This window comes from Pinus tabuliformis, chromosome 7 (genome assembly GCF_031772625.1).
Source record: "Pinus tabuliformis cultivar Carrire ecotype Pingquan chromosome 7, CPIR1, whole genome shotgun sequence".
NCBI lineage: Eukaryota > Viridiplantae > Streptophyta > Pinopsida > Pinales > Pinaceae > Pinus > Pinus tabuliformis.
In genome coordinates, this window is record NC_142293.1 from 756,343,394 (window position 1) to 756,365,313 (window position 21,920).

The 21,920-nt window shown below is 33.7% G+C and overlaps 3 protein-coding genes across 7 annotated transcripts in view; 2 read left to right on the forward strand and 1 right to left on the reverse strand.

Annotated features, from left to right (window-relative positions):
• The first annotated feature begins 11,245 nt into the window (after window positions 1-11,245).
• Window positions 11,246-12,596, forward strand: LOC149249727 (uncharacterized). Its single transcript, XM_089453454.1, has 4 exons — window positions 11,246-11,338; window positions 11,464-11,665; window positions 11,905-12,346; window positions 12,445-12,596. Exons 1-4 carry the CDS (start codon window positions 11,246-11,248, stop codon window positions 12,578-12,580), a joined length of 873 nt encoding a protein of 290 aa, XP_089309580.1. The 3' UTR covers window positions 12,581-12,596.
• An 859-nt stretch (window positions 12,597-13,455) lies between these two features.
• Window positions 13,456-16,523, reverse strand: LOC149249728 (uncharacterized). Of its 5 annotated transcripts, none has more exons than XM_089458771.1 (6): window positions 16,130-16,523; window positions 15,722-15,880; window positions 14,963-15,636; window positions 14,651-14,743; window positions 14,027-14,555; window positions 13,456-13,913 (listed from the first exon to the last, which is right to left on the reverse strand). In XM_089458771.1, exons 3-6 carry the CDS (start codon window positions 15,019-15,021, stop codon window positions 13,782-13,784), a joined length of 813 nt encoding a protein of 270 aa, XP_089314897.1. In that variant the 5' UTR covers window positions 15,022-15,636; window positions 15,722-15,880; window positions 16,130-16,523; the 3' UTR covers window positions 13,456-13,781. The 5 variants fall into 5 exon arrangements, 4 of the variants coding, with proteins under 4 accessions (XP_089314897.1, XP_089314896.1, XP_089314898.1 ...); XM_089458770.1 differs by having other exon boundaries at window positions 16,099-16,523; XM_089458772.1 differs by having other exon boundaries at window positions 13,457-13,913; window positions 14,997-15,636; window positions 16,012-16,520.
• Window positions 16,524-17,767: 1,244 nt separating this feature from the next.
• The window catches only part of LOC149249729 (polygalacturonase-like), a 134,638-nt gene continuing 130,485 nt past the window's right edge, over window positions 17,768-21,920 (forward strand). Inside the window, exons 1-4 of the mRNA XM_089453455.1 lie at window positions 17,768-17,809; window positions 17,912-17,974; window positions 18,090-18,165; window positions 20,568-20,647. Of these exons, the coding sequence (XP_089309581.1) occupies window positions 17,768-17,809; window positions 17,912-17,974; window positions 18,090-18,165; window positions 20,568-20,647 (261 nt within the window). The remainder of the gene's footprint in view (window positions 17,810-17,911; window positions 17,975-18,089; window positions 18,166-20,567; window positions 20,648-21,920) is intronic.

Consider the following 21,920-nt stretch of genomic DNA (forward strand, 5'->3'; position numbering starts at 1 on the left):
CTTCCTTCTAAATTATTCAAATGAATTCCCATAGTCATCTTCATCTTCCCATTTCGTGGGCTTCCTGCTACCGACTGTGACTTGCAAATCACCTCTACAATAGAAAACCTCTTTCTCACTACACACACCTCACCAATCTTCTCCTTTGATATTAGATTGTTGGCATTCTTGGTCCACTCCTCTGGAACTTTTTTCGAGCATTCCTTTCTCTTGAAGTTTCTGTACTTACTCTTTTTTCTCCATCACAACTTATGCTAGCTATCAAAATTCTCACCACATCATCTTCCTCAATTGCTGCCTCATATCATCAATATCCACAAATTATAAAAAAACCCAAAATCAATTTACATGCCGCTATCTTAATCTCGTTATAATTTTTTCTCCATATTGTTGCACTAAAGTTTTATGTTGTCTTCAGATGTCCCTCTTTGATACCACTTGATGTAGGAACATTTTATTTTTCAAAAATACTCAAAACTCTCTTCCTCTCTTGGCCTCATTCTACATTCATTTAGACATTATCTTTTCTCGTAATATTACAATGATTGAATACAAAGTTAAAATACAAGTATATTTTTATACATCCATAAATCAATCTTGATTTATTCCCTAAAGCTCTCATGATTTATTCCATAAAGATCTCATGGCTTATTCCATAAATCTCCCATGTTTTTCAAGGTAAATTAGCTTTTTCCTTATGGACAAAATCTTTCCTATCCACAATTTTTTCTAAAACTATCCTATAATAATTAAAAGAACTAAGAATATTTAATATTAATGAATTATAATTCATTTACAATATTGAAACCCTTTTTGGAGCTTCATCTCCAAAAAGCTTAATGACATGGAAGCTCTAATGCTCCTGCGTCACTACTTCTCTCCCCCCCTTTATCTCTCTTTGCCTCTCTCTCTATCTTTCTTTTTCTTTGTCTCTCCCCTCCATCCATATGATTGAGAATTGTCACTCTATGTAATCAATAATAAATGTAAGGTATAATATAATAATACTTATAATGGAGACCATTATTATTATAATATATTGGAATAATAATAATACATATTTTTTATTATTATACCAATATTAATATATAGAGAAATAACATGTTAAAGAAACAATAATATGTTAACTTTACATTATAGACAAACTTGTTTCTTCTGATCAAATTGGTAGCTCTGTGCCTTACATTTCGCGTTATATTTGACATGTTGCATTTTATATTTTAATTTTTGATTGTGAAATAAGTTATGGATTGATATAATATTGTAACAAAACCTATTTACAAGTTAAATAATATCCATAGTAAAGTGAGGGTGAATATATATAGCTAGAAATCTTGTTATATTGTACACTTATTGTAAGTATTAAGATTTTACGTGCTTATTTGTTCTTAAGTTTACTAGTTCCTTCTAAAGCAAGACTATAGAATGATTTTCCTATGCATGACTATTAATTTAGCATTGACCAATATAAGTTAAAATTATTTATGTAATTATTGAGAACATAATTTGTAACTTGAGTTGAGGGACTAATCTTCCCTGCAAAACAAAATTACAATATAATGAATTGAATTTTATTATTTTTATTCCTTTTAAATTACATCACATCTCTATATCACTTTTAAACTTGTACTATTTTTTAATTGAGGCAATATCTAAATGTTAAATGTTAAATGTTTACAAGCATTTACGCTACTACAACCTTACCCCATATTGAGCTCTAAAGCACTTCTAGGGGCAAAAATATTTTTATTTTTAATATGTTCATTAATTAAAAATTTTAACTTTTTCTATGTTTATTAATTATATATGCCGAAATAGTTTAATTATGAATATGATTCATTATTATTATAATTTAATGTACAATATAACCAATTGAATTGAATTTATAATAATAATTTAATGTACAATATAACCAATTGAATTGAATTTATTTATTATTTGCATTAGTTTTAATTTTATATTACTTTTTCCAATTAAGTTAATTATTATTATTATAAATGTAATAACATGTTAAATTTTTTTTATTTTTAATATATTCATTAATTAAAATTTTTAAGTTTTTCTACATTTGTTAATTATATTTGCTGAAATAGTATAATTATGAATATAATTTATTATTATTATAATTTAATGTACAATATAACCAATTGAATTGAATTTATTTACTAATTTTAATTTTATATTACTTTTTCCAATTAAATTCACATTATTATTATTATTATTAGATTTAATTTTCATTATAAACGTAATAACATATTAATAAAGAATTTGATAAATGAAAATATTAAATTAACTTATACTTCTACATACTTATTTGAAAAATTGATATGGTTCGGAAAAAGTTTTAATATTCTTCCAATAAAAGAATTAAATATCTATTTGGTAATGCAATACACCTTTTAAAGAAAGAGATTTTAGAAAGATTAAATGGTAAGGATCAATTATTCTTAGTTTTAGGTTGGATAATAGTGCGAGAAACTTTGTTGATTTGACTTGCCTTAGGGTAGTCATTAGTTTGCAGAAGCGGGAGAGATACTATAACATGGTAAGGTGGGAGGATTAAGTATTATTGGTTTTATGTAGGATCATACCATGAAATGCTTTGTTGGGTTCGGATCAAGAGTAATCAGTACCTAGGAGCTGGTATTTGTAGTTTGTTTAGATTTTGGAGAGCTGGTATTTGTAGTTTGTTTAGATTTTGGAGAATTATAGATTTGAGTAGAAAATAAGTTTCTTTAAATTTGAGGAATTTAATGATTTGAATAAAATGAAGGTTTGAAGAATTATAAATTTTAAATTAAACTATCGTTAGAATGAGTTTCGAAATTTTCATGTTTATCCAAGAATGCAAGCATTTTGTGTTCAATTTTAATGGTAAATGGGATGTATGAGATAAATTATTAGATTGGAATAGAATAGAGGTTTGAAAAATTATAGATTTTGAAATAAATGACAGTTAGAATGTTGTTGTTGTTGTTTTTTTTGGTAGGAGAAAATACTATTATGAATTATTATATTAATAAATAATTAAAATATCAAAAAATTAAAAGGAAATTATTTTCATGTTTAATTACGTTCAATTTCAATTATAAAATAGATGTGTAATATAAATTACTAGAACACTTATGAAATGAATAAAATTTATAATAATTAAAAATCACATGGCAAAAGTGTCATCCATATATTAAAGCTTAGCATTTAGAATTTTTAATAATTATTAACTAAACATCTAATAAATTATGAAAGAAACTTTAAGACTATTTGATGTTAAAGATGTATTATTCTTATTCATTATTAAACACTATTTTCAAATATATTCATGATGCTTATAATGAAATTCAAAACATTAAAAGATTTGTTAAATAAAAAACATCATTTAAATTCATTTTTTTTAACATAATTTCAATCAATTTAATAATTTATTATTAATATATAAAAATATTCTATTTATAATATAAAAATATTCTATTTATAATATAAAAATATTATTAAATAAAAAAACTTATTTAAATTTAAAATTTCTAATATAATTTAACTAAATTTAATAAATGATTACTAAACTAGCAATTGTCCCAAAAGGTACAAAGAGAGGCCGATAGGATTATTAAATCGGAATTGTTGAATTTTTCTAGAAGAGATGTTGGTTCAAGCCTAACGAATGAGCAATTTGAGTTGGCTAAAGGCTTTCTAATTGTTTTTTATTATGGTAAAATTATATTGATAATTCATTGGTTTTACTTTACTTTCAAAAGCTTGAAGGAATTTGAAAAGCAAGTATAGAATTGCTTTGTGGGATTTGATCCCAAAATCATTGCTTTGTAAATACATACTCAATGAAATGTTAATTGGTTGAAACCCTGCAAAGAACACATTGAATGTCTTATTTCATTTTAGTGTAAGTTAATTACCCAAAATCAAAAAACCTCTATAGATGGCCAAGCATATACGAAGCTTGCTAGTGACCAAGGCAATAACCACCATGACTATCCCCTACCAATATATTTCATTCAAAACCATAATTGTATATTGCCTTTAGAAAGTCAAAACATAATATTACAAAACATATTGATATATTGCTATTAAAAAGTTGATTCCATTAGAAACCATGATATTATCGGATGCCTCGGATCCATCAAGACTGAGGCTGAATTTGTTGATCGTAAGGGCTGTATTCCACAGCCTCCAACCCACAACGTTGACAGCTGAGTCAACAGTCCCAACGAATTGGGCCAAGATTTCAATTCTGCGCAATCAGAAACCCACAACTTCTTCAAGCTGCTAAAGTGACCTAGAGAACAGGGCAGCATTTCCAACAAAGCATTTCCCAAAGAAAATTCTTCCAAACTGCTTAGGTTTTCAATATCCTAACAATTCTTTTTATGTAATTCTGAATTTTCTAATTTTTTTAATATAATTATCTGATCATTAACTTGCAATTTCTAAATCTGTTCACATAATTTTCAATTACTAAAATGATTAATTTGTCAATCAAGTGAATTACAAAAATCTACTTTTTAATCTAGAAGGATTTCTTATTGATATTGAAAAGTTTTAAAACAAAACTAATGCATTGCTTATTATGCCCTTTGGTTATTAACTTATTATGCTTTGTATGACCAAAATGATAACCCTACTAATAAATTTGAGAAGATAGGTTATGCTTTGTAAGACCAAAATGATAACTCCACTAATAAATTTGAGAAGGATGAGCAGCAGAACATTGAAATAAGTCATCCGTAAGTTGTAACAAAAGGATTTAGGATTTCCAACCTGCCTAAAACGTTGGGAAGCCTAAACAAAGTTCAACCCGGTTAAGAGGCTGGAAGCCTAGACAAGTTTAGTCAAACCCATAAGGGTAAAATGACCCTATACACTGAACAAGGGTGTTAACACCCATGCTGGGGAAGAGGCAAAATGAAGCAGTCTCCAGGTCCTCCCTCATGACGCATGATGTAATCTACTTATTTTGCAAAGTAATATAAGATGTATTCTCTTTCTAGAAATGGAAAATAAACAGATCAAAAGAACAAATCCGGTTGAGAAGATTGGTTATGCTTTGTATGACCAAAATGATAACCCTACTAATAAATTTGAGAAGATAGGTTATGCTTTGTAAGACCAAAATGATAACTCCACTAATAAATTTGAGAAGGACGAGCTACAGAACATTGAAACGAGTCATTCGTAAGTTGTAACAAAAGGATTTAGGATTTCCAACCTGCCTAAAACATTGCAAAGCCTAAACAAAGTTCAACCCGGTTAAGAGGCTGGAAGCCTAGACAAGTTTAGTCAAACCCATAAGGGTAAAATGACCCTATACACTGAACAAGGGTGTTAACACCCATGCTGGGGAAGAGGCAAAATGAAGCAGTCTCCAGGTCCTCCCTCATGACACATGATGTAATCTACTTATTTTGCAAAGTAATATAAGATGTATTCTCTTGCTAGAAATGGAAAATAAACCGATCAAAAGAAAAAATCCGATCTAACTTCATTTGTAAAAGCTACAGTCCTTAAAGGTGTCTCTGCAAGAAAGATATCATGGGATACAATTCACATTTAGGCAGGGAGAGTCAATTTGTGATTCTATTCAACTTCAACCAAATGGAAGGCAAAAGAAAACCGATCTGGAAACCAATTTATCATCCTTTTGAGAGTGAATCCCCTAATCTTGTAGAGTGAATCCCATCATATTACAGAATGAAATAGAAGTCTAAAGGATTTATCAGAGACATTACAAAGAACGCTATCACAGTGGAGAGCTGCTTCACAAGGCAGGACATGGATTCTGCTTATTCACCACAGAAACTCTTGTTGTTGAAGATGAGAAGCAGCACAAAAGTAAGTCATTCCACAACTACTTCAAACTTACAACAATATTAACATCCTGCAAATATTCTCATCTATGAGGAGCTTTGGGGGCCTATAGATTACAAGAGAATCGCAGAAATTCTTCACTAAACATGTTAGTAGCGTACTGATCATCTTGGCGGTTGGAGACAGAACTGGTGTTGAAGCTCTCTTTCCTCACAAACCCAGCAGGGGCTTTCTTGTCATAATTCTGAGTACAAAATTTGACTGTCATTTTCTACATCTTTCTATTTATATACATTGTTTGAACTCCTGTACAAAATTTCCCACAGAAGAGAAACAAAAGATATTACAATCATATTGTAAGAGAAAAAAAGATATTACAATCATATTGTAAGAGAAATGATCTGGCTACTAACAAATGAAAACCAACATGAAATGATGATTCAAGCACTACAAAGCTAAATCCTAGTTTTCAAAATACATTCTATATTAACTACATGTGGGCATCAGACTGTCCTTGTACAGTGACTTAAGCTATTTGGCTAGCAAGAAATGAAAAGAATTCAAAACAAAGATGTTATTACTAATCAAGTTTGACACAAGAATAGATATGCATATTAAGGGACACAACCACCTTTAAAGGAAAAGAAACAAATAATACTAAGATCCCCAGATATATATAACAATAGTGTGGATTTATTTCAACGAGGCTTGTCAAGGTAATCCCAGCTATTGTGGATCACAAGGCATTACTTTAAGAGACAATTACGAGATCAGTTTCAAAGCAGAGATGTAGGAGATGGATTAAACAACAGAGCAGAACTTTATGCTTTTTGGTAGATTCTGAAAATAGCAACAGAGAAAGGTTTAAATTGTCTACAGGTGATAAGAGATTCCAAACACATTGCAGAGAGGTCAAATGGAAATTTCAATCAGGAAAATTTGCAGCTGGCCCATGATTGGACGGAATCAGAGAAGCAAGGAAAAATTCCATGTCATTATCTTTTCAGCATGTCTGCAAGGGATAAATATGAAGGTTGATATAGTGTTCAAGTAAGCACTGAGGATGCAGAACAATGGATGGAGATGATTGAATACCCCATCTGGACCTTCTCATTCAATCTATTTCTAATCAAGCTATTATAGTAATGACCTTTTGGATGGCTGTTTTGGAAGCAGTTTGTTGTAAAATTTCCATGTTTAAGAAACTGATCGTAAGTAGTTTTCTTTGGTGTCTTGAAAAACCTGGAGGATTGCATTAGGTGAAGGCTTTTGAAATTTCTTAAGAGTTCATGTATGGCACAACACACACACATATATATGAGAGCACTAGATTTATCAGAGGGTTGATGGATGGGAGATTGTTGAAGAAGTTGTGGTCTCTTTCCCAATTTCCCTGTGATCGCAGTTTCTGTGGGAAAACTCTCAACATCCAATAAAAGTTGCCAACTACACTCAAGGGAATCAAGTTTTTCTTAAAATCTCAATGAAATTTTGTTTTTTCCTTCTAGCAGAACCCTTTCATTCAGATGTGCTTTTGCATGCTGCAAGCTAGAAAAACTTCTTGTCACTTTCATCGTGCCAAAACAGAGAGATACAGAGCATGAGATGTGCAATAAAACCCTAAGAGGGAACTGAGATGGCTAAATACCGGCTGTGTTTGCAATGTACATAAACCACCAAGAACAAACATCTAAACATCTTCAAGAACAAACTTCATTAATTCTGAAATAAATATAGACCCAATTTAACAATAGTATATAACAATTTGTTTTGAACAACACCAATTGGTATTGAGGCACCATTAATCTCCCATTCTCTGTTAAAAAGCTATTAGATCATATTTGAAGAGCATGATCGTGAGGAAGAATCATACAAAATGCACATAATCTGTAGCTTATGCAAGAGGTATTGACCAGGCAATTTCTTTGTAGCATACAGCTTACAAAATAATGTTACAGAAAATCACCTTGTTGAGATTCAAGCCTGAATCTGCTTAAAATTGAACAATCTGGTTCTAGTCTTTCACTGGCAAGAGACCTCATTAGATCCATAGCTAATAGCAGCAAGGCTCAAATCCGACATGTTGGTTGCCCATCTTTTAGGTCTTCCTGCTGGGCCTTCAATGTTGTAAGCATAAGAAGCCACAGTTGAACCTTCACAATCCTGCGCCCTATCCATTCTCATGGTCCTCTGCAACACTATGAGACTCAAAAATGTAGAAAAGCTATTCCCCTCAAATGTATCAGCCTGCAGGCATACTTCATAATCAATTGCAGATTGAATGAGATAGGGATACTTTGAGTAGATATCCAGCACGCCCAGTTTCTTCTTTTCGTAAGGGGCTGGTGTAGCTGACCATGAGCTAGGTCTCGCTGAACCTGGCAACCATGATCGAGAGGACCATCTTATTTGTGGACTTCTTTGGATTTGTATGAAAACAGTGCTGAGGCACCATAAACGCTGATGATAAAATACAAGAATTGAAACATTAAACATTCGCTTGCATGGATGCAATTATGACCAGGAACATTTTAGGAACCATTTTAGTAGCAGAAAGCGCTGAATTCGACTCCATGAAGTATTTTCTGTTGTTTTGATAAGAATAGTATGCTGGAAAATTAATCATACGAGAAAAATAAATTCTAAAACAAGCAGCATCTCCATTGAACGGGTCAATTCAAGAGGCATATACAAATGAAATTAAACGAAATGATGATTGTCGTAAGCCAATTACGACCAGGAACAATTTTAAGACAACTTTGGCAGCAGAAAGCACTGAATTCAATTCAATAAAGTAATCTCTGCTGTTTTGATAGGGACAGTATGGTGTAAATTAATCGTACAAACAAAAATCCTAAAACATGCGGCATCCCCATTGGACAGACCAATTCAGCAGGCACATACATATGAAATGAAACGAAATCCAACGGACTAAATGCTCATTGCTAATTGCAGTAATGCAGTTAGAAGCAGGAACATTTTTAAGACCACTTTAGCAGCAGAAAGCACTGAATTGGATTCAATGAAGCATTCCCCGCTCTTTTGATAGGGACAGTACGGTGGAAATTAATCATACGACCATAAATCCTAAAACAAGCAATATCTCCATTGAGCAGGTCAATTCTACAGGCATATACATATGAAATTAAACGAAATCCAAAGAAATAAATGCTGATTGCAGTAACAAAACTACGAGGAACGTTTTTATGACCAGTTTAGTAGCAGAAAGCACTGAATTCAACTCAATGCAGTATTCTCTGTTCTTTTGATAAGAACAGTATGGTGGAAATTGATCATAAGGGCCGAAATCCTAAAAAGACCAACATTTTCATTCAACGGGTCAATTTAGCAGGCATATACAAATGAGATTAAACGAAAATATCCAAAGGACTCAATGCTGATTGAATAACAGAATTGAAAGATATTTTCAGCGGACAAAATGGCATTTCAAGAATATTATAAAGAAAAAAAATGTATATCTCAAAGCCCTCAAAGGCTAAACAAGAACATCCTACGAGTCGTTGAAGACCTTAATATTGTCTTCCTACACAGAAAATCAAATTATTTTCGTTATTAAGGACATCAAAAGAGAAATAAGCTTCTTTACAAGGCCATTCAGTGAGTTAAAAACGTAAAAATCAAACAACACTGTAACAGAAAATAACTAAAGTATGAAATTAGAAAATCCCAAGATAGGTAGAAGACTGCCAGCAGCTATAAACAACAAATTTCTGATAGGAATACATTTTTGAAAAGAATGGGAGATATGGAAGGGCTGGCACCGTTAGCTGCAAGGAAATACCTTCTCTGTTGATCAGTTTATTGTAACAGTGATTTTAAATTGAATCACCATTAACTCTCATATTATGACTAATATGATTACATGATGAACACTTCTTTTTAGCAAGTTTCTGTTGTGAATCCCTCTGTTGTGCACTCTAATTTGTGTCAGTTGTTGCATCAATAGCACAAGCCAGGGCCAATTTTAGAATGTTATAAAGTAAAATATAGGTAATGCGTTCAAAAAGCTGCCAAATCCTACGCACTGTTACAAACCATAGAAATGATAAGAACCATAAAAGTTGATGTTTTTAAACCAAAGGACTAAATTTACATTCTTTTGCATCTATAACAACACAAATTTCAGTGCATTGGAGGTCAAATCAAACCACTGCAGGAAGGACTTAAATTAAATTTCCAAAGTTAATTGGGTTAGTCGCACACCAACCTCACACTGAGATATTTGAGTCTAGATCTTCCAGTTGCAACAAATAGCAATTTTACCAATCTTCATGATCAGATTCATAACTATGGAGTTCAAAGACACTGCACCACACAGAAAATATTCAACGTGCAGAGGCTATGAATTTGTCCCAGTCATAGAATGGATACATCATTTTGACTAACCCAAAGGACTAAATTTACATTCTTTTACATCCATAACAACACAAATTTCAGTGCATTGGAGGTCAAATCAAACCACTGCAGGAAGGGCTTCAATTAAAAATCCAAAGTTAATTGGGTTAGTCGCACACCAACCCAACACCAAGATATTTGAGTCAATAGATATTGCAGTTGCAACAAATAGCAATTTTACCAATCTTCATGATCAGATTCATAGCTATGGAGTTCAAAGTTACTGCACCACATAGAAAATCTTCAACGTGCAGAGGCTATGAATTTGGCCTAGTCATAGAATGTCAATGGAAACATCATTTTGACACATAACAAAACATATATCGGATATGTGAGAATGTAATATAGTATATTTAAACACCTCCAACGATTTTAACATATAGACCAGCTCAATACTTTATTTTTTTTTTCTGGGATTAGAGCTGTCAAAATGCATTACACAGTACAATTGGGTCGAACAAATAAATCCTGTTACCGCATATTGTGGAGCAAATGTAATAGACCCAGAATTATATAATATATATAAATATGCATGCAATATAGAGGAACGGAGTGAAACTTACAAGCCAGAATGAATGTGTGACTGCACTCTTCTTCATCACCTGTGTGAATTTTGGTTTGCCTTTCTTGACTGAATTGGCAGTTTTATCTTCCTCTAGTTCCAAATCATGCATATATTAGGTCAATGAGAACAGATCAAACATTTTTTTCTTAAATTTCAATTGATAATATACCTTGCTAGAGTTATAGGAATTTTTGAACTTACTACGGGATGCACTTTCCCTTGAAGAACCTCTGAACTAAAATGATAAGATACCTCATCTGAGTCTTCATCGTGGCTATATGACGATAAAGCTTGAGAATCAAATTCTTCTTCACTATCCAAAATAATAGGGTCCTTTGCAGAGGAACCCACTTTATTTTCAGAGAAGTTCCAATATGATTTTGGAAGCCTTAGTTCTTGTTTCACATTGATCTTCGGATGGGCAGGGAATTCTTGTTTTACAGTAGAATGACGTCTACCATTGGGAATACAAGCTTCTGCAAAATTCTCAGTGATTGCCACCTTCAATCCTATGCTTCGAGTAATTCTCCTCGGCACATTGTTAGCATCCCCAGAGGCATCCTTAAAGGGATTTCCTTTAACAGTCTGTCCAAAGGTAGCTGCTCCTGTGCCATAGATGCCTAGCTTATTCAAGTTGTGAGATTCACAATTTTTAACAGTGACAGTGTTTTTCTTCTCATATCCACTATCCAAAGCTAGAGTGGCAGCCTGAGGTGAAACCTGAACCAGCAAGTGCTACTTCATTATTTCCTGCATCTGATGCAACATCAGCTCAATCTATACAGCACGCTCCATCATCTGGTCTTGGACCATCTGTTGCTGCTGCCAGCTCCCCATCATCAACTCAGACTCCTGTTCACTCAGGAGGTATGATTTTGATGCTTATTCCTGTAGATACTGAATCCACATTGTGAAGACAATTCTTTCTTAATCTACAATTAATTGAATTAGGTTATAATCCCAGCTTAATTCCCATGCTCTGTGGTCCCAACACTGCAAGTGCGGACTTGATACATTTAAAGCTATGTTTTAGCTGTGTTATTTTACTTCCAAAATCTTCTTTCATTTCACTTAACTACTTTCATTTCACTTAACTATATTGGCAGCACCCAAAAAGAAACGGCCACATGGCTCAAAGGTGAAGGTTGGGGGAAAACCAGTGGCATCAACTGCTACTAGCCCATGCATATCGGCCACTTCATTGGGAGTTGCTACAGAGTTTGTTGATGCCAAACAAGTTCAGCAACAGACACAGTCTGCCAGAATACCTTCAGCAGGATCAATAGTAGTCCCAGAGATATCATTGGCAACTGGCTCCTCTACCTCAACTGCTGTGCCAGTATCATCTTTGCCAACTAAACAATTGCAAACGGTGGACAATAACTTTGCAACGAGTGATAAAAAATCATATAGAATTGAAGTCAGTGGCCATGCACTGGTGGACAACACAAGTACCAAAGAATCTGTAGCTGTTGCTGACAAGAGCGAGGATGTTGTTGGGAGCTCTGTTGCCAGAGAAGACATGACTAAAGTTGAAAATGAGGAAAGGTAAGTTTAATTTCTGGCCTTTGTAATTCTGAATATGTTGGTCTAGCATAAATGCCACTGATGTGCTATTCTAACAATGTTATCCATGTTGCTCACAGATCAATGCCATCACCCCCAGTTGAAGTTGCTTGTACTACAAAAGTTGAAATTGATTTGATGGTAAGCTTTAGGGTAGTCGCTTTTGCAACTTACGGATATATTCATGTGTGTTGGAAGTTAAATGGGCAGTCCTAAATGGGTTGCTTGTGTTTAATTTAAGAAAGGCGGGAACAATCTTGTAGCTTCTGATCATGTATTATCTATTTTGAATTATTTTTTGGACATATTGTACACATAATTGTGTCCAACCTGGATATTGAATTGTATTTATGTGACGATGGCTGTCTTTGGCTTCTTTGCTATTAGAAATAGCTGTTTTGATCACTTTTTTCATGAGAGTTAAAAGTTGTATGGTTTATTCGTTATTTTACAGGTCCTTGCAATTTTCTTTTACAGTTCCCTGCATGCATCTGCCCTTTTTTCTTAAAAGAATGTTCAAAATTAATTTTTGGTCGCCCTCCTAGTGAGCTTTTGTAGGATACAGAAAAATGTTTGGACTTATGTAATTGTAGATTTAGCAAAACAAAATGACATTTTCTAATGTTTGGAAGATATTTTGTAATAGTCAGAGGACTGTTTGAAATTATGTAATTCTAGCTTCAGCAAAACAAGACTGAAATTTTGTAGATTCAGCAAAACAAGACTGTTTGGAATTTTGTAATGTTTGAAAGAGATTTTGTAATCGTCAGAAGGCTGTTTGTAATTGTAGATTCAGCAAAACAAAATGCCATTTTGTAATTGGAAGAGATTTTGGAATTTTGTAATGTTTGGAGGAGATTTTGTAATCGTCAGAAGACTATTTGTACTTGTAGAATCAACCAAACAAAATGACATTTTGTAATTGGAAGAGAATTTGTAATAGTCAGAAGACTGTTTGGAATTATATAATGGTAGCTTCAGCAAAACAAAACAAGTTAATGGAAAAATAACTGAAATTAGTTGGCTAATATTTTTCATAGTGACCAACAAAACTAAAAAAAGCAGTTGGCTCTTCTCCATAGATTTTACCAATCTTCATGATCAGATTCATAGCTATGGAGTTCAAAGTTACTGCACCACACAGAAAATCTTCAACGTGCAGAGGCTATGAATTTGGCCTAGTCATAGAATGTCAATGGAAACATCATTTTGACACATAACAAAACATATATCGGATATGTGAGAATGTAATATAGTATATTTAAACACCTCCAAAGATTTTAACATATAGACCAGCTCAATACTTTATTTTTTTTTTCTGGGATTAGAGCTGTCAAAATGCATTACACAGTACAATTGGGTCGAACAAATAAATCCTGTTACCGCATATTGTGGAGCAAATGTAATAGACCCAGAATTATATAATATATATACATATGCATGCAATATAGAGGAACGGAGTGAAACTTACAAGCCAGAATGAATGTGTGACTGTCACCTGTGTGAATTTTGGTTTGCCTTTCTTAACTGAATTGGCAGTTTTATCTTCCTCTAGTTCCAAATCATGCATATATTAGGTCAATGAGAACAGATCAAACATTTTTTTCTTAAATTTCAATGGATAATATACCTTGCTAGAGTTATAGGAATTTTTGAACTTACTACGGGATGCACTTTCCCTTGAAGAACCTCTGAACTAAAATGATAAGATACCTCATCTGAGTCTTCATCGTGGCTATATGACGATAAAGCTTGAGAATCAAATTCTTCTTCACTATCCAAAATAATAGGGTCCTTTGCAGAGGAACCCACTTTATTTTCAGAGAAGTTCCAATATGATTTTGGAAGCCTTAGTTCTTGTTTCACATTGATCTTCGGATGGGCAGGGAATTCTTGTTTTACAGTAGAATGACGTCTACCATTGGGAATACAAGCTTCTGCACAATTCTCAGTGATTGCCACCTTCAATCCTATGCTTCGAGTAATTCTCCTCGGCACATTGTTAGCATCCCCAGAGGCATCCTTAAAGGGATTTCCTTTAACAGTCTGTCCAAAGGTAGCTGCTCCTGTGCCATAGATGCCTAGCTTATTCAAGTTGTGAGATTCACAATTTTTAACAGTGACAGTGTTTTTCTTCTCATATCCACTTACGTCAAATATTTGCACAAGAAAGTGTGCATCATCCACGTGCCTAAAAACAACAATATCTTCAGGCTGTATCCAGTGATCAGAAACAAATTTTTCCCAACCCTCTGTAAAAATTGTTAATTTATCAGAAAAATGCACCTTTGTCTGCCATAAGTGACCACATGGGCCTTCCAAAATTGCAACTTTGAGACCCTTAATCTGACTTCGTTTAAACCAGTCTGAAGGCACCTCCTGTGAAAATAAGATAGAATATCAATTATTAGGGCCCAACTTTTCATGGGCACAGATACATTAAAAAGGTACCTACATTATTTCTTTTAATGAATAATCGTTCAAAAACCAAATGGAAGCAAGTAGCTATAAACTTCTAAACAGAAATATACAGCATTGAACAAGCCAAATACTAAGAACATAGAGCTAAAAGCAATTGAGAGAAGTTTTTGTACATACAGTAATATTTTTGCAGAAAAGTTGGGTGCATTACATTGCAGGGTAGAATATATGTTCATTTTCAGGTTGGTGTTCCACCCATAGTGAATAGGTTGTAACCTCTACGAATCTCTGATTCCTTGAAATAGTTCTCGGCCTTACGGCACCAAATCCACAATATAAATTCTAGCGAAAACAGCATTCTGCATCTCATTCCTAAGAGATAAATTATAAAAATCCCTCCGAATGTCCCCACCGATTCTCCTTTCGTGGCGCCGGTATTAAAAATATTTGGCCATTGCATAAAAACCCTTCTACGTTTTCTCACTGCTCCTTATTATATGCAGGGCCGACAAGATAAACTCAAATACAAATCTACTACATGCAATCTCGTTATGTTTTCCCTTGCTTTCCCATTTCCCACTCTTCCGGACCACAAAAAGAAACCAAATTTTAGAGGCAAATATTTCTCAGAGGCTTTTACGACCGTACAGCACCAAAGCCTCCCAGAGCAAACACACTTTCACTTTTAAATTATTCCTACCAAATTGCACGTAATATACGCATACAGCCTTCAGCAATTTTCCCAAGGCAAAATTTCTCAAGCCGGTTCGCGAACCGAAGCTTCTTAAATTTCACAGAGTAAAAAGCGGTGCCAAATATTCTTTACAGTGCCTTCAAGAGACCGGAACCAGCTGCGCTTCAAACACATACTGAACTTCAAAATCTCGAAAATGTTAACAGAAAACCTACCAAATTCTCAGCCATAAAGCAAATTACCTTTCAGACAAAGCCGAAATTTCTAGCTGTGAAAGAATTCAGCAAAGAAGACTTCAAAGGAAACGCCTTTCTGCACTTTATTTAAAGTTTCAATGTACCGGCAATTAAAGAAAGCAGTCCATCCTGCGGGAACCGCCCGCATTGAACCCCAGCCGCAACCTGCAAAAAACCCATCGACACGTTTAAATCTTTAACCATTATCGTTATCAATAAACAGACAAAATAATAACTAAAGCAGCTCCTGCGGTACGAAGAGCATTCGACCTCACAAATCAAAACGATAGCTCTACCTCAGAAATTAAACCGACAGCTCAACTTCCGATTGATCTTTTGCAGAATCTAGAAAAAGAAAATGCCAAACCGACAAAGAAAATTGCATTTTCTGCCGCCAAAGCCAAAGAATTGTACGAGGAGCAGAGCTGACAGAAAATAAAACCAAAAATCAAGCCCTGCGAGCTGCAGAGCGACGACGGCCTCAATTCCGTGGAATTCACCGGTAAATCCAGCGGTTTATCCGCACACCGTAAAACGGAGGAGCAAAAACAGAGCCAGTTATACTGTAAGTCTGCACATTATCTCTTTGCCTCCGCTGAAGGTAGCCATCCAAATGGTTTATCAAATAATTCTGTAATGTTCCAGATGTGCCATATCCCTTTCCACTGTCCACCGCCGCCCACTCCCAACAAAAACATCGGAAAAATTACGGGAATTCATGCTGATTATGCGAACGAAGCCGTTGCAGAGGGAATTGAAACGATGGAGCGAGAAGAGCCGATCGACCAGGTGTAGCATGAGAACAAACACTAATCAAATTGCCCAGCCCGCCAGGTGTCAGCATCAGAAGCAGTAGGACGACGAAAGTCCCTTTCAAAGGGAGGTCTATCGGGCTAACTAAATATAAACTTAATTTTAACTAAATTTAATAAACAAATACTAAAATATAAATTTAATTTAATAATTTGGTTTTAGAGGATGTTAACCACCACCATCATCATCATAATATATATAAATAAATGTAATTTATACCTAAATTCAAATAAAAATACTATTTTTTTTTTTATTATAAATAAAGTTTTTAAAGATATATATATATATATATATATATATATATATTTTTTTTTTTTTTAATTTTAAAACTCCAATATTATAATGGACACTTCACTCATTTCTTCAAACAAATTAAATCTTTCATTAAAATGTATTAGAATGAAATATTATTGATTTTTTTTTTCTAAATTAATTTATATGGAATGCATTAGAATTAAATATTTAGAATAATTTTTTTATTTAAATTATATAAAATATATGTAAATTAAATTAAAATAAGTTAAAATTAAATATTATTATTTTTTAAATATAAAAGAGTTTTAGAAATATTTTATTTTAATTTTAAAATCTCAGTGTTTTAAGAACACTTTACTCATTTCTATCCAAATAAAATTAATAATTTTATATAAAATGTATTGGAATTAGATATTCATTACTCATTTCCATTCAATCAAAATAAATTTTATATAAAATGTATTACAATTAGATATTCAGAAACCTTAGAATGTTTAGTTAAATATGGATGTTATTTATTTATAATGAATAATTAAAATTATTAAAGCATAATAATTACGGGAGAAAATAAATAATCAATAATTACAATTATATTTAATAATTAAAATATTAAAAATTATGTTTTTGAATAAAGTAATTGGTAATGTGAGATATGTGAAATTGTTAAAATTAAAAAATCTTAAATTCATTTTTTTTTTTTTGGAACCCAGTGATGCTATATATTAATTTTGAATCCACATTATATATAGTTTAAATAGACTTAATAGTTAAAAGTATATACTTCTTCCTCAAATTAAATTTTTCTTATATATAAAACTAAACTAATCCTTTATATTAAACATTTCTAAATATAAAAAAAATAAAATATACATTAGTTTTCGTCTTGCAATTGGCCCAACCATGCTAATAAAATATAAAGATTAGATATGACAATCTTATTGATTAAGTACTTAGGTGTCTTAAAGAAAAAGTAGATCCACGGTGATGTACACTCCAAGGCGATCTGACGGTGGAGCCTTCGCCAGAGTTATTACAAACCCAAATGCTTATGGAATGACTTCAGTTGTTTCGTATTTCCCTCCGCGAGTTTGCTCTGCAGCGGCCTGTTACGCCTGCCGTGCAGTTTAGGTGGTCGATGGCACAGTTTGGGTCCAGCTGCACGTTCTGGCAGAGGGTTCAATATGTTTTATAGTTAATACTTCGGTTTTCATTAGGCTCTCGGCCCTTTAGTTCTTTCTCCGTTGAATCTGTTTAAAACCCTGTCTGAAAATGCTAATCAGCTTCGTGTGTTTTACATTGCAACAAGGGTTGCTGGAATTCTCGGAGATGGATTGATCCTCTGGGCAGGCGACGACTCCACAACACCTTGCTTCCAGTCACGGGTAAGCTTTTGCCCCGAATTAAAAAGGGTCCGAGACAGGGTTACGATTATGCCAAATTTTAAGTCTACCTCTTCGACTGCAAGAGGAATGGAGTTTATTTAATGGGTTTGAAGTCCCGAATGTAATTTATTTTTCTGGAAGCACAGGGAGCTTCTCATTTCAGACATCACCCAGATTATATGTTATTAATGTATTCATGTAGTCTCGTTGTCTACCCTCTTATGAAGACGAAATTCCCAAATTGGCACAATTTTAATTTGTTATGAGATTTGGCTACCATAGCTGGCAGTCGTGTGCTGTAATTCAATGATTTGTTCCTGATTTACAGTTAAACTCGCATATTTTGTTCTGGGTTCACGGCTTTGTTTGGAATTGTTTACTATGGTGATATATGTATTCTGTTTCTGCTCACTTATGTATACGCTGTATGTTATTTTGCTTTCCAAGTTACAGAAAAGGGTTTACGTTATGAAAGGTTGTAAATCTATGGTTGAATTTTGCGAACTTGCCTGACCTGTTCACGTCTTTGGGTGCTGTTGGCGATTTAGTCCACCAGCTTGTCTCTATCCCTTACATGCTCCATCCACTGTATTACAGAGTCTGCTGTCCCCGGGCTTTCCAGCTTCCAAATTGCCCCGGAAACTTGTGCTCCTGTTACCCCCGCTTCAGGGTTTCCTCGGCTAGGAGGGTTCCCTTTCCGGCATGGAGAGGGGTCATGGTCGCAGGATTCTGCTGGTAAAAAAAAATGAAATATTCGAACCCTCCCTTAGCTGCCAGCGCCCAGTGGTTTACTTTTTTTTGTTTGTTGCCTCTTTTATGGTTGAAACCGCATCCCTGAATGCCTTATATTCGCACGAGAAGGTGCTTCCACGAGTCTTTGTAGTTATCGGGGCTGTTAAGCTACCCGGTTTCGAGTCTCACCACTCAGAAGTTTTCAATAACCAGGTCTGGGTACGTGCGGCCTGCGGGTGTGTATCCACCCGCATTCCAAGGCTGGAACAGTTTTCCGGGACCTCTCGTTATAGTTTGAAATTTCAAGGCAGAGGCGAGTTACTGGTATCCAGGCTACGATTCTCTACTTTATTCTGTTTTTGCTATGCATGCATGGTTCTTGCGGTTTAAATTTATCAATAGCCCCCTCCTCATGCGGCTATCCGCTTCCAGTTTTTTTTTTAATTGTATCTTATTAAGTTTGTTTTACTATCGGGGTTAATTAATTTCCCTCGTCCCCCTATCTATCTTTGGAACTAGCTGTCCCACTAGCTGTCCCACAGGTTATAACTTCTCCTAGGCTACTTCCCCAAATGAAATACTGACAAACATGCTCATTCTTCACAAAAGAAAATCTGCAAGCAATAAAATTTCAACGTTGCAAACTTCAGTAGGTATATCTACAGTAAATTACTTTGCCTTTCTGCCATAATCACGGATAAGCAGAAAATCTACCCAACCTCCCGACTGTTAATCTTTATCTTATTAAATTTTAAATTGCAAAATTACAGATAACAGGAACATTTTTCTTCAAATACGAGTCAGAGCTTGCATACCTGGGTTGCTTCTGTAGAGCCCTGAGTCGCCTTCTGTTGAACTCCTTTTTCCTGTCGAAAAGTATTATTACCACTGTCTTTCGCAGCTAGTCATCCATCTGTCTTTGAGACTGTTTGAGACTGTTTTTCAAGGCCAGTCTCTCCTTCTAGTTGGCTCGAAGATGCCCCTAGCTGGCTCAAAAATTACTGTCTTCGTTTACAGGCGTACTATGCCCTTACCATCTGATCCTCACCCGACTTGGTAAATTTTCCATCCTTCTCTGGTTGTCTGTCCCTACAGCACACCCCCCTTCCTCTTCCTGGAAAACACTCCACGGTTGGAAAAAAAAGGTAACCAATTCTGCCATTATAAAACATGACCTCCTTGTCATTTTATTTCCATTTACTTAAAAAAAATACAAATTTATACAACTGATAATGTTCTTGTTTTTTTACTGCGGTAATTAAAAAAAATATTTACAATACTCTGAGATATGACACAAGATTCCAAAAAAAATTTAAATATTATAAGATACCTGAAATCTAAGAAGATATTGACGTCGACATCCCTGAGCGATAGAATTTTGATATAAGTTGATAAAGGATAAAAACTGAGGTCAGTGATAAGGAATAACGTAAGGACGATGGAAATTGATGGGTATTGGGCTTTAACGAAAGGTTATGTTTATTTTCTTTTGCACATTTCATTTAAATTCATCTCTGATTTATTCTCTTGTTAGCGTCTAGATTGTTGTTTATTAAGGTACACCTTATTTTCCTTTCCAGTTATTTTAATTCTAACTTATTTTATAGTTAGCGTCTAGATTGTTGCTCACTTATTTTATTTTAATTCTGACTTATTTTATGGTATTGCAGCAGTGTATAACGTGGATACTTATGGAGCCAATGAAAACGGTGCCTGCGGCGACTGTCAGAACAAAAATATTTACTCACAAGTAATCCATTTATTTCATTCTTTCAAGTTGATGGTTGTAGTAAATGTTTCGAGAGGTTAGGTTAATAAGGCATTTTTGCGATAGGTCGTTGGTTTAAATTTTCGTGGATACTTATCTACCAAAAAAATTTTATTTATTTATTTATAAATAATTCTATGTAAAATTATACAAGTATTAAATTAATATAAATTAATGTTAATTTATATTAATTTAATTAATTTTATATCTTAATGAAATCTTTATATATATAGACAGAAAATAAGTTTATTGCATAAAGAATAAATTACATTTTGCATATCTTTAAAGCATTTATGAAAATTAAGATCATAGTTTTATAAAAAAAATAAACTATCTTTTAGCCCAAAAAATAAAATACAACAATTAAAAAAATTAAATGTGATAAAATCTTAACTTCTTCTTCTTTCCTTTATTTTTTTTACCCCATATGAACCCCATGATGGGGTGTATCTATAGCCATTATTGCCAACTCTGGCACATTCACCACAGGGGGATATTCTTTGTGAGAATCATAATGTGTTGTTGGTTCTTGCTATCCCATTATCTTTAAGTGTGGATCATGAGTTGTCTCTGTGTCTTGCAATTTCTGCGTTGCAATTTCTGCATATGTTGTGAATTTGAAATTGGATTCCAAGGGTTTATATCATCTTTAGAGAGGTGGTCTTCCTTGTTCTCCTTTTTTTCATCCTTAGAGAAAATGGGTTCCTACGTCTTCTAACTTTGGGATCTACCAAGTTGCCCTTTTTTCTTTTTTGGAAGTTTTTTAACTAATGGGAGAAATCCTGCATATGCCCTATTCGAAAGCATGCGTGACATATGAAGACTGTGTTTTGATAAACTAAAGTCAAGCATGCGTGACATGTGAAGACTGTGTTTTCATAAACTAAAGTCTATCCATCACGAAGATCTATGATTTAACAAATTACAACTTGGTAAACCTTCATTGAGATCAATTTACACACATAGATGAACAAGGGTAAGTAATCCTTTCTATAATTTTCCACTATCCATCTTTATGAACTTGCTTAGAGTATTCCCAATTTCTTCAATGACCTTTTGATGCTCTAAAGGAAGAAGGAGATGTGACCATCTAACCCAAACTAGGTTTTTTTACAACCATGTTAAAGGGATCAAATTGCGGAAACCATGGAGTAAGGAAGAGCCCTAGTCTTCCCCAAAACTACATCCTAGATGCCATACATTTGTCATAATCTTCTTGGGAATCAAGTTGTACAATGAAAAAACCATTGTAACA